The 17,527-nt window shown below is 41.4% G+C and overlaps 1 protein-coding gene across 2 annotated transcripts in view; it reads left to right on the forward strand.

Moving 5' to 3' along the window:
* MYO5C (myosin VC) overlaps positions 1–17,527 on the forward strand; it is a 1,024,918-nt gene that overhangs the window by 969,554 nt on the left and 37,837 nt on the right. For both annotated transcript variants that reach the window (XM_085644174.1, XM_085644175.1), the window contains exon 40: positions 3,143–3,223. In XM_085644174.1, coding sequence (XP_085500300.1) covers positions 3,143–3,223 — 81 coding nt within the window. The remainder of the gene's footprint in view (positions 1–3,142; positions 3,224–17,527) is intronic.

Below are 17,527 nucleotides of genomic sequence, written 5' to 3' on the forward strand. Positions count from 1 at the left end.
ATTTTGAAAAAGTCATTTTTTATTTACAACACTTATAATTCATCTCTTTCTTTTTTAAAAAACACAGTAAAGTGTAAATACAATCTGTTCTTGGAAATACAGCCGACGCGTTTCGTCCTTGAAGCGGACTTCTTCAGGGCTGTTAGGACACAAACATATAAATATACATAAGCATACATAAAAAACAATCTATACACAATATACAAATATACATATATAACCCACACCTATGTGTGCTACAAACTACTCTGGTGATTATTTTCTGTAACTTTCCGTTATTTAGTTTTTTTCCTTCTTTTTTGTTACTCTAATTGCGAAATCATCAACATATTTCAACTACCATTATGGTATTGTTCCTAAACATTCAAAAATACATTCCATATAGAGCACTTTGTCTTATTACAACATATACAGCGCTATATTGTTGTATCTAAAAGAGTTAAGACATATGAAGAAATACTGTGATCTGAGCAGGAACAGGGGGACGGGAGAGGGAATCCAAACTTCACATTTCCCAAACCAACGAGGGAGAGTACAGACAGATAATGTCACAAATCTTATCGTCGATGCCAAAACAACAGGTAAGTAAATAGTCACAGTTGCAAACATGTCCGAATCTTGGATCATATGCAATGCCCGATCAAACTTATGCTATATAGCCAAAAACGTAACGGCATGGACAACCAATACCCACCATGTGTTAGGTTGAACTGGACCTTAAGTCCTAAACTGCACTGAAAGGAGCACTGGTGGTGCAAGGGTAACCGTGGTTGGAATCCCCAAGTTCTTTATTAGAACATCTATTATCTAGAATTAAACGAAAAGATATGATAGACAAAAACATTTATTTCGTGAAACAGTGTATGTCTATAATACTACATATAAGTCCCAAAGTTGTATACTTACAAATGCGAAACAAAATTCTTTCTTATACAGTCACTATGTGGTGTGAACGAGGGATGATCGTGTTGATCTTTCCAAAATTGTTCAAGTGTATTCTTGATTCTTTGTCTCTCTTTGTTCCAGTGGGGGGATTCCCCTGCTCAAACCGGTTCCTGGGTGTGCTCTGCTCTGGAGCACCTGGTTCCTTTCAGAGTGAGGGGCAGGGTCGTTAGACGCTCAGCAGGAGGTGGAGCCTTCTTTGTGCCAGCAGAGGCAGAGTCCTCAGCCTGGCCAGCAGGGGGTGGAGCCAGCTTTGTGTTTGTCAGGGGAGCCCTATTCAGACCCAGGGACTACTCCTCCCACCCATCTAAAGCAGATCTCCCTATTCACCCTGCTGCTGACTCATCCAGGCTCCTGGAGCCACCTAGCACATCACCTGACACCAGTCAGCCAACCAGCACACAGGCACACAGGAAGGTTAAACAGGAGAATAGCTACTTTCTAAAAAGTACTATTCCCACACAGTGAATTTAAAAACCATCTTGCTAAAAAGATGTATAATTAAATTCTGAACACAGAGATACCAAACTTGGATTTTCTATCTTGCCCCTATGGGAAGATAGGCATGTAAACAGCCTTCCCCATTCTATCCTATGGGCAAGATAGCCTCTCAGCAGTGAAAAACGAAAATGGCTGTAATTCACTACCAGGGCATGTTACACACCTCAGTACATGCCCTACCTTTCAGATACACTGCACCCAGCCCAGGGGGGTACCTAGGGCCACCATAGGGATGCCTGACATGTACAGAAAGGGAAGGATAAGGCCTGGTCAGTGGGTGCACTGGCCAGGTCGACATGGCAGTCCTGGACTGCACATAGGCACTGCAAGCAGGCCTAAGACATCATTTTAGCGCTACTCCTGTGGGTGGCACAATCAGTGCTGCAGCCCACTAGTAGCATTTGAATCACCAGCCCTGGCACACGCAGTGCACTTTACTAGGGGCTAACAGGTGAAACAAATATCCCAATCATGGATAACCAATCAATACAACAATTTACCAAGGGAGCACTTGCACTTTGACACTGATCAGCAGTGGCAAAGTGCCCAAAGCATCTAAACCAGCAAACACGAAATCCAGCATAGCATCAAAAAACACAGGAGGTAGAGGCAAAAAGTCAGGGGTAACCACGCCAAAGATGCCAGGTCTAACACTTTGCCATGTGTATTCGGCGCGTATAGCTAAATTGTGGGATTTTGTTGACTGACTTGATATTTGTCAAATCTTTTGGTGTAGGATGTATCCCCATAAATAGGTGCTAGCCTGATGTGTCAATGATGTGATGACCAAAGGAATTGTCTGGAAATCTATTCCTAGACATGTCTTTATTTTCACGTTTTGTTTCCACGGTCCATAAAAATTGCTAGGATTGTCAAAATACACCTACTCGCCAGGCCATGGCTGGTAGGATTTGAACCATGTAATTACATTTGTATTGTAACCTGTTTACTTTAAGAAGAATGACATTATTAATGATCAAACAGTAGTATTTTTGAAGTGAGTGCAAGGCTGTTCAATTTATAAACTTAGATTTAGTGAATATTGTGTCGATATTGAGAAGCTCTAGCCTGCATGGAATATGATCATAAATATAGTAGCTACAGTACTCCTGAAATGTTCATAAGTTTTGTATTTTGCCTGTTGTGGATTTATGAAAATAACTGCAAAGGTAGCTCACGTTACCTTAGATACTCTAGATATATCCAGGTCAATGTTTGCATACCAAAAACCCCATTTATTAAGAGAGATTGTGAATTAAAATGGCCAACGCCTTTACAAGGACTCATTCTATAAAATCGAGACTCTTTACTTGCTATTTTGATAATCGTCTTAAATTCATATTGTAGATGACACCAAATCTGGAAGAAATATATTTTCAAAGTTGTGAATACCTATCTTAGACTGCGTGTTGCACTCTCTTGTCGTCTGGCAACAATATATTTGTGCACATTACATAAAAATCACCATTTACGATGATTAAGAATTATGTTCCATTTTTGTTTCTGGCTAAATGTGTATCTCATAGGGCAATGCTTAAGTAGGAAAAGATGCTTGATTTATTTTACGGTAGGAACATGTTTATGAAATTATCTGAATTTACTCCAGCGGGATACCAAAAATTGATGTTATGTTTTTTATATCAATATAGCATTTTTGTGTTTAATTAAAACAATGGTGTTGCTTTGTATTTATTTACAGATTGTAAAGATCCTCAATTCATATACTCCAATAGATGATTTTGAAAAACGAGTGACACCTTCATTTGTACGAAAGGTTCAGGTAGTTACCGTTTTTTACATTTTGTCTTACCACTAAGCTTGAAATCTTGTGTTAGAATTGCAACATGCATTAAAACAATTAGAACTGAAATCAGTGGAAAAGTTTGATCATGCTATTTGGTCAAGTGAAAAAAGAATGTAAAACTCCGTACATAAAATGTCTGAGTGAATTAACTTGGAGACTCAGTGTAATGTATAGAATTGTAACCCCTCCTATATTTCTGCTATTTCACTTCCATCAGCCCAGAAGTGGCGCTCTTCACCTTTGTATCTCTTTTGACTGTATATTTTCCTTTTTTAGGTCGAACCTAGGCAGCGCATGAGCTGTCTCTGACACAAGCTGTATCTACTCTGTGGACTTACAGCCTGTCCATTGCTTTTAATTGGTTTCTTTGTGTGTCCTTCCCAAATGCTTTCTTCTTTATTGGCTGCGTGTTTTTTGTCCCTTCTTTTTGTGTCTTGCTCACGCCCATGGAGCAGGGGCCCATTACTTGTATCCTTTCGCTTTTGCCAATTTATGTTCATGTATTTGTGCTTTTTTTATAGTTTCTTTCAGCTGGTGTTTTGGGAAGGATCCCTTTTGTTTCTTTTCCTTCTCTCTCACAATGCACAGTACCCACACATCACCACCCCCTCTCACCACAGAGGTGTGGAAGTGGTGAGAGCTCCACCAAACTGCCCTGACTGCAGAACTGTGAGGAACCGTGGGAGAGCTTCTGGTGATGCCTCTTGCGCACGGATTTACGTGTGAATCCATCGAGCTTCTCCACTGCAAAGATAGCCGACATGGTGGCAGATTTGCGGGTGGCTCAGTCACCTGCAGAGGGCGGTGCTCAAAAGCAGCTGTCCGCCCCATATTCCCAGTCGCTTCTCGCCCCACACATGCTGTGGGGTGCACTCATGTCTGCACAAAGGTAGCTGGCTCTGGCTCTGGCCCTGCTAGAACCTCCTGAACGGACCCTGCTTGTCAGTGCGGAGTGGCTAACTCCTCTGAGCTTCCGCACCTACTCTCTTCGGTTGGTCCCCGACTACTTTCCCCGTTTGCAACCACCACAGACCGGACCCAGCGCTTGGAGCACACCCCCAACCGACAGCACTCTGAGTAAAGCCCGTGATGTAGAACTAGAGAGCCGACTAACTCCTTGTTGGATAGCCACTGCTCTCCCCTGCAAAGGCCTGATCAGTAACTAATTAATGGAGGAAAACTAGAAGCTGCCAAAATAGTTTATTAAATTATAGATCAAATTAAATGTAAAGATAACAACTTAAGTGAACTAGTTATATTCATGTATATAAGAATGCAAAGGTTGGAAATTTAGGATAAAATAGATGCCTGCCACCTATTAATAACTTAGTGTGGATAAATTCACTGAACTTTGGTAGCTAAACAACGTTATTCCTTCGTGACTACTTTTGCACATTTCCAGTCACATTCTGACAAGCACTCGTAGCTTCCACAATTCTGAAACCACTCTATGAAAGCACATTGGATATTGAGTCCCTTTTCTAGGTCGAGGGATGAGAAACTGAAGTAGGTTGTACCGTGTCCTCTTCGTGAGTGATGCGCCGGGCGGCAAATCCATTCAGCTCAAGTTGTGTTTTTTTGGCTACCAGCCCAATCCCAAGTGTTGCTTAATAATATTTGACTTGAAAATAATATTGTTTTTTTTCTCCAGAAAATGGTGTTAACAAGCCAGGTCTGTCTCCCTTCTCTCCCACCCACACAATAAGTACAGTTTAATGGTCTCCAACTGTAGCAGCTGTGTGTAAATCACCAAAAAGTCTCCACCCTGATGATGAGTTGTTTCTATCACTTGCCCTCCGACACTCTCACAACTGCTGTGCTCCACCTTCCTGTGGTTAAATCGCCTTAAAGCCAGCCAGTAGACAATGACACTCCATTCTTTAAGCACTAAATTATCCCGTACACCATGAACCAGTGAACCAGACACCCCCTCACATACCCCACGGTATACCAAACATCTTTATCCATTCTCCTTTCGCCCTTCCCTCTCTCCAGTTCAATTGTCTTCATTTTCTGTTTATTTTACACTGTAATTGTAATCATGTGTCTTTTACTGATCCTAACATACAGTGTCTTGAATTTTCTTTTCCTCTCATTTGTGCAAGCCTTTAAGACTGCAAATGGCACTTTCTTATTCCCTGCGGTGTTATTATGTTCTTTGTTTAGGGTTTCCTAAATGTGTTCTTAATGCCAGATATTACCGAAGCCTGTGAGCAGAAGCAATTGTATGTATCTTTTGTACTACTGTTTTGCTTCATGACGGGGTAGCAATAAATATGTTCCTGAAGTTTTCTAGGATCTTTACTCATTTCACAGCGATGGTGGCTTGTACACATTTTGGAACTGAGGTTGAAAGGTAGCCTATCTGGTTAAAAAGAGGCCGTCATATTGGAACAAACAACATGTCTAAGAGGGAAAAATGTTTTTCTATGGAAGTAAGGCCAGTGACCTAGGGTTTGATATGGGGCGCCATGTTAGTGCATATTACAAGGTGTAGGATTCATGTTAATAGACATCTACAATGAATACAGCATCAGGGGATCATGTGTGCGCAAACATGGCACACTAAAGACTTAATTGTGTAAAAAACGGGAAAAACAATAAGGTGTCTAGTTAAGTCTTTATAGTGTGAACCCACAAATCGCACTCATTCATCTTTAAAGGAAATTACCAAAAAATTTAAATAGTTTGATACATCGCATGGCTGCCCTTACCTCAATGATATATTTGTCATAAATGTCTCATTAATTATCACAGAATAAACATTATTCAGGTTTTCTACTTAGCAAACACTAATTATACATATCTACATATAGAAATAAAGATATAAACACAGAGGCATCTATTGCTAAATAGTGAGCAAGAAAGGCAGCAGATCTCAATGCCACATAGTACAGATCTGGCGTGAACACATTTCAGAATGTTTTCATTACATCTTAATCAATGATTAGAGTTCATCATGTTCATTGAGTCCATCAGTTAATGTATGGAATCTTTCAGTGTATTTAGCTTCAGTCCTTAGTAATAATGATTCAGTGGATCCTCCTCTTCCTTCAACTGTCGCCACAAATAATACTGTCCATTTGATCTCAATTTCTGTGTAACCCATAGTTTCATAATGCCTTACAAGAGGTGCTCCTTGTGTTTTACATTCAATGCAGGATCTGAGTTGTAGAATCCTATTTTTAACGGTTTGGTTGGTTTTGCCAATGTATGGTCTATTGCTGGGACAGAAAATACAATATACCAAATGTTTAGTGTTATGATTTGAAAGTTTGTATTGAGAAAGTATGTACCCATTGATTTTCACTTCTTTAGAGATGATTGTAAAGTTGCAAGCCATGCAGTGTCCACATTTATAGTGTCCTGTTAATAGGGTAACACATGGAGTAGATCTTCAATTTCTGTCTTCCTAGCTTCTCTAAGTATTGTTGCAAGTTCGTATCCCCTTTGAAAGAAAACAATGGGTTAGGAATTGCTAAGGAACTCCATATTCTCTAATTGGCCTATTGATCTTTTTGATTTCGGTAGCAATGGGGGAGATTGTCAAAACACATGTCGGAGGAATAATCTCCTCTCTTTCCTTATGCACCAGCAAGCTCTCACGAGGAGTAAACCATACTCTTTTCAGGGCAGTTCTGACCATTTTTTTGGGTACCCTCTATTAAAAGTTTCTTACATAGAACTTCTCCATTAACGAAATAACCTTCCTTACAGAAACAGTTCCTGCAAATTCTCTGAAACTGTCCACAAGGGAGATTATCTTTAAGCGATTTAGGATGACTACTTTTGAAATGGAGCAGAGTATTTCTATCTGTAGATTTGGTATATAGACCATCATCTGGTATGATACAGAAGTCCATAATATTAAGTCTCTCATTACTGGATGCAATGCTAAAGTGCAGATCAGGTGAATGTTGATTTAACCGTTATTTGAAGTCAACTAAGTCGGTAGTAGAACCTTGGCAAATGAAGAAAATGTCATCTATATACTTATGCCATGATTTCATTTGGCTTTTATATAGATTATCTCCATAGATCCATTTGTTTTCAAAATAATGCATGCAAAAATTTGCTATTTCTGGAGCGAAGGCACAGCCCATGGCTATTCCTTTCAATTGTAATAAAAGTTAATTATTGAAGGAAGAAGTTTCTTTTCAGACACAAGCTAGTGAGTTTTAGTAAGAATTCCGTAGGTACTAGATCAGGTTAAGACCTGTAAATAAGGATATGTCTCATTACCGCTAACGCTTCGCCTTGCAGAATGTTGGGTAAGAGAGATGCTATGCCAATGGACACCAGTATCTCTTTTTTTGGGGGCAGATTGATGCCTTAATATTTTGAGATAAAGTCCATGGAATCCCTAACATACGCTTTAGTGATCACTACAAAAGGTTAAAGAAAGAAATCAGTGTATTGAGCAAGTGGTTTTCATATTGATCCACAGCCCGAGATAATAGCATGACCTGGGGGACTTATACATTTATGTGGATCTTTGATAATTCATAGATTACAGGTTGTCTTTTTTATTTTAAAAAAAAATCAAACTCTTTCTTACTGATCCAATGATTGTACACCATTTTCTGCGTAATGGATACAATCTGATGTCTCAATTCTGTGGTGGGATTATTTGAAAGCAGGTAGTAATGATTCACAATCATATTTATTTCTATCTATTATTACAAATGCTCCTCCATTATCAGCCAGCGTGATCACAATGGCTGAATTTCTAGATAGGGATCAAATCTACTTGTTGTTCATCCCTTGAAAGATTTTTTCAAACAAAAGGATTTCTCTGGTGTGATAGGTCTACTTCTCGGGGAATAGATTCCTTGAAGGTGATCATTTGCAAAGCATCTCTGTAGTCGGGGGCAAAAGTTAGATTTATTCCTCAGTCCTGTTATGCTTTTTTCCTCCATTGTCTACCATATTTGCTGAATAGATTTGAAGCCTACTCTTCCTTAGAATGGCAAAATGTCTGTTTTAGAATCTAATGACAGACCTTTACTTTGTATGGATTTTTTAGTGTCTGTCAAAATATTTTGGGACAAATTGTATATAAAAATGTCCTCTGGTGTTACCATTGGTAGAGTTTCCTTTGAGTCTGAATTTCCCCAGATTGTTGGGCTCACTCTCTTCCTCTGCCTCCCCGACCTCTTCTCCCACCTCTGTCTAAAAAAGTATGCTGGCCTGGATATGGAGAACCATGTGGCTGCTCTGTGCACCTTCATCTGTTTTTTGACTGGAGCCAGAGGAAGAATCTGGCATAGACAGAGGACTGGTATTATTCGAAGAATTTGATTTGTAAATCTTTTTTCAAGTAGGGGTAGGTTGTTTTGGTATTGTAATTCTTTATATCTTTTACTACTTGAGTTTTTTTTTGATTAATGGTGAAGGTCTTAAATTCCAAAATCTGTTTGTTTACTGCATCTATCAATTTGTTAGCATCAGTGATAGTGTCATCGCCAAGGATTTCTTTCTCCAGTTCCTCAATTTCTTTCATTTCTTGCTCTCTTTGCTTTAATGCTGTTTTTATTGAAAGTGCAAGCCAATCCCTCAAGCATTTGGTGTCTATTCCACTAAAAAAGCAATATATTGTTTATCATTTGAAAAGATTACTGGGATGCTTTTCACCTGTAGACCCCAGGGAATGGTATTGTTCTTGAGATCATCCAAAAGAACTTGAGCATGTAAATAAGTTCTAATCTGTTTTTTATTCAGTCTCTTTAATTTCTCTATGTTATCTAACTTGGTATTGGTTGAGACCTCGCTGTTACCACTCAACAGGGATGAGTTGTCTTGTAATTTAGAAAAGTGATCCTCTTTGTAACTAACTGAGTGGGTCTGACATGCTAGTGCACCCAAGTATGTATGCTAAATAAGTAAAATGGAGAATCACAAGGGAGAGTAACTAGAAATATAATCTCTAACTTCAAGAGACACGGTGCACAAAGTGCAGAATGATCGTCTACACAAGCTACCCCAATACCTAACTAGGTGCTGCTAAGCAAAAAATATGGGGTGGGGGCAAGTAACCCAGGATAGTTCTGCCTTTTTAGTCAACAATAACTCATGAATTGTAATTATTGGACATTGAAATCATTTATGTAATGTGTTAATGAATGTAGCCTATGGCCTACTCCACTGCCCCATTTGATAGTTTTTACTGTTGAAAGGATACATTAATGTAATAATGGGATTGTTTAACATTGAAGAATAAAAAGTTGGCAAAGTAGAAATAGGAACATGAGGGTGGTCCCCAAATTAGTTGATGCAAACTATAAAATACCTTTTTACTACTGAAAGTTCACAGTTTGCTTAAAAACTTAATGTGGCTCCTGAGGATGTGTTTAAGGGGATGGGCCATGCTGGCTGTCATCCTGTGGTGAATGACATTGTTACATAAACATATAAAATTGATCTTCTGGAATTTAAGGAGGACAGTAGGACATGTGAAAGGGCATCATTTTCTAATGTATATAAATGCATTCCTTCAAGACATTGTAGACAAGAAAGAAGGTAAAATACTGCCCATGAAGCTTAAGAGAGAGTTTTAGTTCTCCTCCTCTGACCTCTATCTTAGGGGTAGCTTGACATGGATGTTAGCCACTATAATGCCTATAACCACATACTGAACTTGAGAATGCATACATTGCAGTGTCTGGTAAGATACATTGTAGATGTACATTTCTTGTTAACATATGTGACTCAAATGTAGACATTTAGCAGTCTAACTGGAGGCAGGGCTAAATTGTTATGCATGGAGTTATAACCTGTTGATTCGGGTTATGATATCTCCAAACCTTCCTCTACAATCTCAAGAATATAGATGATAAACAATCACAAACAATTTATTTCCAACTCTATTTATTGTTTAAGCTAAATAAGTACTTCAACAAGACAGAAAAATAATAGATACATGAGATCCTTGCAAAAGGTATATTGTCATTATCGCTTAATATTTGGATTTCATCTAAAGTGAACACTGTATCTAAAAGGGCAATCATGTTGCAATACATTACAGATGAAACAGAAATACACTGTCCAATGATGAACATACATTAAAACAAAGCATGGTTATTATGATATACACAAACACAAGCCCGTGGGTGATAGGAAGTGAAATAACATGACAGGGCAAGGGTCACCACACTTCACAAGTCTTCCCTGCAAACATTTAAGTATGTAAGTATTTAAGTATTAAGACTTTGAATGGTTGTACTTCTTGTGCTACTTTTAATATTCGTCTCATTTTTAGCTGCCTACTCTCTTATTACGTTGTAACGTTTTGCCCGATGACTGTACACTGTGGGTATGCCGGTGTGCTTTTCGCTGCCCCATATGTTTATTTTTGTAACTGCCTAATTAATTTGTTTTAATCTGTTTTGAGTTTGATGTGCTCCGGGGGGTCTCGGGGGAGCGTGCAAGCCCCACACCGCCTGGGCTGGAGGTAGTCTTCCTGGTTGTGATGACTAGAGATGCCATCTTGAGTTTGAGTATGCTCTAGTCATTAAGGGGGGAAAGCACATAAAAATACTTGCTGGGTGGATACGCCGCTGGGGCACCGAAAGCAAGCCCATCTGCACCCATCAATGGCCATCGCCAGCCTTTTAGCCTGTGGTACTAGAAACAGTAACTTGCCTCTATTAATGTACAGCAGTAAGGAGATTTTACGTTTAGCCCCCGCTAACTGCACAGGACACTGCAGCAGGGATGTGGCAGGGGAACACGTGCTGGAGTGTAGCAAGTGTCATTTCAGGCTAGCGCCTGGGCCTATGCGCTTGCTGCAACCAGGAAGGCAGCCTCAGGCTAGTCAACATAAGCACACTTTAAGGTGCCCCTGATTAGTGTACGCTCTATTTCTAAACATACACAGGAGATCTTTGATTTGATTAATGAGGAACTTCTTGACGTGCTCTTTCTCACTGAAACTTGGCTGTCTGAGTGCTCTGGTCCAGTGATTGAGATGGCCATCCCGGACGGTTCTAAAATCATCAGGGCAGATCGAAGATTGGGGTGGAGTCACAGTGGTGTTAAGGGAGCATTGGAATTGCAAATGGAATGAGTTAGTGGATTTGGCGGGTTCGGAAGGCCTGGATTTTTGTATTAGCTTCTCCCCTTATCATACCTTGGGGGAGTCTTGGTCTACATGTCCCTTGGTCCAGCCGGCACATTTCTTAAAGCCCTGGACAATGTGATTATCCAGCTTGCACTTTGTTAATCTCATTTTATCTTCCTCAGTGACCTCAATATCCATGTGGATTATCGAGAAGCTGGGGATAAACTGGAGTTTCTTGACTCCATGAATCAAGCTCATCTGCTACAACTTGTCACACACCCCACTCATCGTGGTGGTCATATCTTGGATTTAGTGTGTTCTGATAAGCCACTACTAGTGGACGACCCCTTGACTGTGATTTGGTCGGACCTCTTCCTGATTAAATTCACCTGGCAAATACAGAACAAGCCAATGCAGGCTATTAAGGCCAACAGGCAGCAGGGCAAATCTGCTTATAAGACCGACCTTGGGGAATTTTGGAAAGCGTTAGCCGAGTCCACTCCTTTGTTGTCAGGGGCTATCTAGTAAGCATTAAGGAGCTATAATAGCTGGATCAATAAAATGGTTGGCCAATACACCCCGTCGGCCCAGCCTAGGCTCGATAGGAACTCCCTCTCAAAGCCTTGGTTTTCTGGCCACTTAAAATTGGAGATACAACAGTGCAATAAGCTACAACACAAGTGGAGGCAGACGTACAGGCCAGAGGATTGAGAGATCTTCATAAGGGCTCAAAAGAAGTACTATGCTTCCATTTCCAATGCTAAAAGCCTCTACTATGCGGGGGGTATTGCCTATTCTGGCAACAATGCCAAAGAAATTTTGCAATTGTTAAAGACTTTGTCTCCCCCAAAGCTGAGATCCGTGCCCATTGGCCTTCACAGGAATGGTGCAATGAACTATCAAGTTTCTTTAACAACAAGGTTCGTGCCATCCAAGCTAATTTTGGTGCCTACGATAGCCAGTTGATGGTGATGGACTCCCCTTCTGTATGGACCCCTACCCCACAGGCTAAACTATAGGCATTTGAACCAATATCCTTGAGTTACTTCCTGCCAGCCTTAAACACTCTTAAGTCTGGCTCGCTTATTGATCCATGCCTGGCAGGCGCAGCGGAGATTATTAACCCTGTGGTTAATACATTGCTCAGTCTATCCCTATCCTCAGCCAGGGTGCCCTCAGCATGGAAACAGGCCATGATTATTCCCCTTCTTAAGAGACCCTTATTGGATCCTGCTCAACCTTCTAACTATCCCCGCATCTCCTTTCTTGCAGCAGTGGCCAGGGTCCTGAAAAAACAGGTCAGCCATCAATTATCTGGCTTTCTGGAACAGCATGAACTTCTTCGTCGGCTCAATCAGGCTTCAGAAACTCACACAGCACGGAATCAGTGCTGGCTGAAATATGAGAAACCTTGGATTTGGGGTGGCAGGGCAGCCTTGATACTTTTGGACCTATTGGCTGCTTTCAATACTGTCCAGCATGCCCTGCTCCTGGCCTACTTCCGGGAAATCGGCGTGGGAGGGTCAGCCTGGAATTGGCTTAAATCCTATGTGGAGCATAGAACCCAGCAAATCTGGATCCTGCCCTTTGCAGCTGCCCCCCAGGAACTGGCCATGGGGTCCCTAAGGGCTCTGTATTGAGCCCCCTGCTGTTTAACATCTATGTGTCTCCCCTTATTCAGCTAACGGATGAACTTGGAGCCAAAGTCATTTCATATGCTGATGATACTCCGCTCCTTTTCTCCTGGAATGAAAGTGAGACTAGCTGTGTGTATGTCAAAACATGCCTGACTGCAGTGTTTCATTGGCTAGCACTAGCCCAATTGAAATGTAATGACACAAGACAGGGATCCTCCTTTTCGGTAACTTCTTCCCACAGTATTAGCGCTTTCTTTGGTCAGATGAGTCTGTGCCATCACCCCACGGGGGTCCTACCTAGAACTTGGGGATCTGATTTGATGAACAATTGTGCTTCAGCCCTTAGATTAGAAAACGTTTGGGAACATATTTTGGTATCCTGAAAGCACTGAAATAATTCTTACTGCTGCTCCCTATTAATGCAAGAAAAACTGTCAACCGAGCCTTGATCACAACCCGAATCGATTACGCCAATACGCTGTATATCAGTCTGCCTGGTTACCTCTTAAATAAACTTCAGGTGATTCAGAATGCAGTGGCCAGATTATTACTGAAACTACCTAAGACGGTGAGCATTAGGCAGCACCTTAGTGACCTCCACAGGTTGCCGGTGAAAGAGAGGGTGAAGTTTAAATCTCTGGTTATTGTTCACTCCGCCCTCTATGGTCATGGTCCAGCCGTAATGAGAGCAAGATTCAGCCTCTACGCTCCGGCTAGGCAACTACGTTCTTCTACCAAGCTAATGACATGCGTTCCCGGGTTTCACAAGCAGAGAACCGGTGGCAGCTCCCTCTCACGAATGGGGTCTGTAGCCCGGAACAAACTACAAGTGGATCTGCATGCTCTGAGTGACCTGAAGGAGTCAGGAAGAGACTGAAGACCCTATGTTTTAAATAGTCTTCTGTGTTTCGTCTAATCAACCCGCAAGGCACGTGCCGAGACACTACTTGGAGTAGCTGTGCATGATATAAGTGCTGCAAAAACTTTAAAAAACACGTTAGAGCCTTTGGATTACACACCGACTTCCAGGGGGTCATACAAGCCCCAGCTCTTTCAGTGAAGGGGGTACCACCCTGCTTTGCAGTATACACTGTAATATAGAACAACAGCGTCCTCCACTTCTCACCGCCTATGGGGTGTCAAAGATGGCATAGTGGGTTCCTTGGCCTTCAGCTTAACTGTCATGGTATCCCATAACTTGATACCTACCTGCACGCTTCATGTTGTGTAATACATCACTCTTAGCTTCGACCCATTTCAACAACTCATGAGACCATACACGGAGTTGGGGGCCCTTCACTGACTTCTATTACATTGCAATCTGTCACTTGGCTAGCAACCATTTCAAGTCAGTGAATCTATCTTTAAGTTTGGAACATTCAGCCCTCGTATATAATCCCAAGACAGTTGTCTCAAGCAAGTGGGGGTGCATTGTATCAGTCACCTGACAGACAACTGCACAAAGAGAGTCTCAAAACTGAGAAAGCACTGGGCAGCGCCAGAACGTGGTGTTTCCTACGCTTCAGGTCAGGTTGCTGATTGTGAGGGCAACTCCCAGAGACCCTGTGATGCATTTTATGCAGGTGCAGGAGAGTAAACTGTGCTGTGTGCTGTACACTGGCCGGGTATTTTAACAAGCATCCATTTTCAAAAAAGGATAAATGTCTGCCCAGGTCCTGTTCCCATAGTTCAACTAAGGAGGTAGTATTTATTTTAAATTGTTGCACCAAATTGCAATAAAAAGTCATTAGCACCTTCCTAGCTCTCCCACGCATTATTAGGCAGTAGTGTTTTGTGAGTGGGTGGTTCTTCCATGCCCAGCCTCCAGAATGACTTCATTTGGCAAACTAGAGCCCCATAAATGAGACACTGTTCCCTCGTGTTGTGACACAAATCCTCAAATGATATTAATATCTGTTTCGCATACAGGTGCACAAAAGTGAAACTCCTGCCCTGGGCCAACATTTTCTGCTTTACTTCTCACTTCTCTCAGACTCTGGGATGTTAATAAGGGTTAATCTGGGGGAGTAACTCGAAGTCACTGCCATACAGACTAGCCAACCTTTCCAACAGTAGGTGACTACTACCAATAAAATGGATTGACCGCACCGCCTGCCTCTGATCATGTCTTGTCTTTCCTGGATGTACTCTAACTGGGGTACTTTGGAATCACTCTCCCATCGTGCAACCTGCTGTAACTGGGCCACCAGATAATACAATTCATAATCTGGTTCTCCAGCACTAGCACTAGCAGTTGCAATTTGCACAGCACTACTCTGCTAGCCTTCCCTCCATATCAGATATAATAATAGCTTGTGTATATGCCCTGAAGACATTAGCAGCACCACTACTGGTTATAATAAATTTGCATAGAGCTATTCTATTCATATTTGACAGGCAATTTATTCCAGAAACATGCTGTTATTGTTTTCCCCAAGTTCCCTTCAAGTGTGTCCTTGTCTTCATGATACGCTTGAATCCCAAAGTATCGAGTAAAGTCAAAACTCCAGTGCATTTGCTACAAGGAAGGGTCCATATCAGACATTCATATTTGGGACTTAAGCAGAAAAACACAGGATTTGCTTTATTAACTAACAGTCCAGAGTAGGACCGGCAAATTTACAAGTGGTGTAATATCACAGGAAGATATACAAATGCATGTCGCACATAAATCAGCCCTTCATCTCCGTACATGTGTATGCCCCTGCATCAACACACACCATGAGATTCATACTCCCTAAGAGTTGCTACCATAGGTTCCATTGCCAACGTGAATAACAGCGGGCACAGCAGGCAACCCTCTTCCTGTGAGGCACATGTTTAATAAACATCCTCTAAACTCTTCACTGAAGCCCTTCTACTCCATTATAACTCCATTATAACTTGAAGAAAATCCCAACTCAAAATATCAAAGGCTTTTTCCATATCCAGTACTGCCACCGTTAAATGTGGTATTCCTGCCAGGGATAAAGCCTGACTGATCTGGGTGAATTCAGTCAGCCAAAAGAAGTGATAATCTATTTGCTAACAATTTGGCAAGGATCTTATAGTCCAAATTTTAGCATTGACAGCAGGCCATGTGAGCTTAATTGGCTGTCCTTACCTAGCTTCAGCAGAGTAATACAAATCTTTACCTGGCTTCAGCAGAGTAAAAATAATTGCCTAACACGGGGGGCACATCTTGTTGAAGATGAGTATAGCTTCAAAAGCTGTGGAGCAATTTCTCCTAAATAATGAGCGTAAAAGTCTTGAGGTAAACCATCCCCTACCGGGGTTTTCCTGGTGGCCATTCCCTGTATGGCTACTTTGATTTCATCAATCATAATGGGCAGTTCAAGTGCCCTGGAAGAAGCTGGCTATACCCAAATCAGTCAGGCATTCAGGACATACCTACTTGCTTCTGTTCTCACCATCACAGAAGGCAGTATTCACATAAGACGCTGAATGATATTGTTAGACCTCCTAACTAATGTCTGTTTCGTTTTGCTGCCATCTGTTCTGCAAATAGCAACCACCAGAGTGCGCCCACTGTTAGGTTTGATCAGTGTGGCCAGGAGCCTTCAGCCATATCACAGTCACTGTATCTACTACACTCTGTAACTGTGAGAGCTCAGCTTATGCAGGGCCTCACCATGGTCCTTTCTAGTTCACACCATCTGCAGTCTCACCAGAGGATCTACAACTGATGACATTTCCAACAACCCAAATTCAGCCTCTAGCTTACTAATGCATTGCTCGAAATCCCTGCATACACCATACGTCATGCCCATATATACCACATGCACTGTGACTTTGAAGGCTTCCTATTCGATTATTACATCCCCAGTAGTGCCATCTCTGTCCATCAAAGAACTGCTTCTCAGCTGCACTAAGAGATTCTCTGTATGGGGTGTCAAGTAACGCCGTAGGTTAAAGATGCCACAGTGGGACTCTACAAACGTACACCCCCCAACACACCACTCGTGGACCGATTTGCAAATGATGATGACTTACAGACCGCAGTAACATTACAAATGCAGTTTTCTGTGCCACAAGATTGATTTTCCTATGAGTAGCATCTGAATATCTTGATGTCATTTTCACATAAGCCTTGAGGAAGCCCTGGTCTGATTGACAATGTAGGGTGAAACACGTGTCGGCTGTTGAAGTTCTTTATTGTACCTCACTGTGCAATGAATAATGGATTTACAAAAATATAAAAAAATACATAAATAAATGAATATATTTGAACTTACCGCTTGGATCTCAGTTCTATTTCTGTTAATGAAGGAACATTGTGAAATGGAGGAAGAGGTACTCACATACCCTTAAATGTTTACAAATTGAGGTATAAAAGGTTCAATACCTCGAAAATAGCCCCCACAACAATGAATTTAAGGCAATTACGTCCAGGAAGAGAACCCTTGAACCTTACATTGAAACCCACCCTCCAACACATGGTCATTTTTAGTGGGCAGTGATCTGATAAGGTTTTACTAATATATTCTCCCCCATCGGAGTGCAGGATATAAGATCAGAACAATTCTGGTGTGTCGAGTGTGTATATGCGAAGAATGTGAGAAGTCATGTTCCCCAGGACCAGAC

This window comes from Triturus cristatus, chromosome 3_1 (assembly GCF_964204655.1).
Source record: "Triturus cristatus chromosome 3_1, aTriCri1.1, whole genome shotgun sequence".
Classification (NCBI taxonomy): domain Eukaryota; kingdom Metazoa; phylum Chordata; class Amphibia; order Caudata; family Salamandridae; genus Triturus; species Triturus cristatus.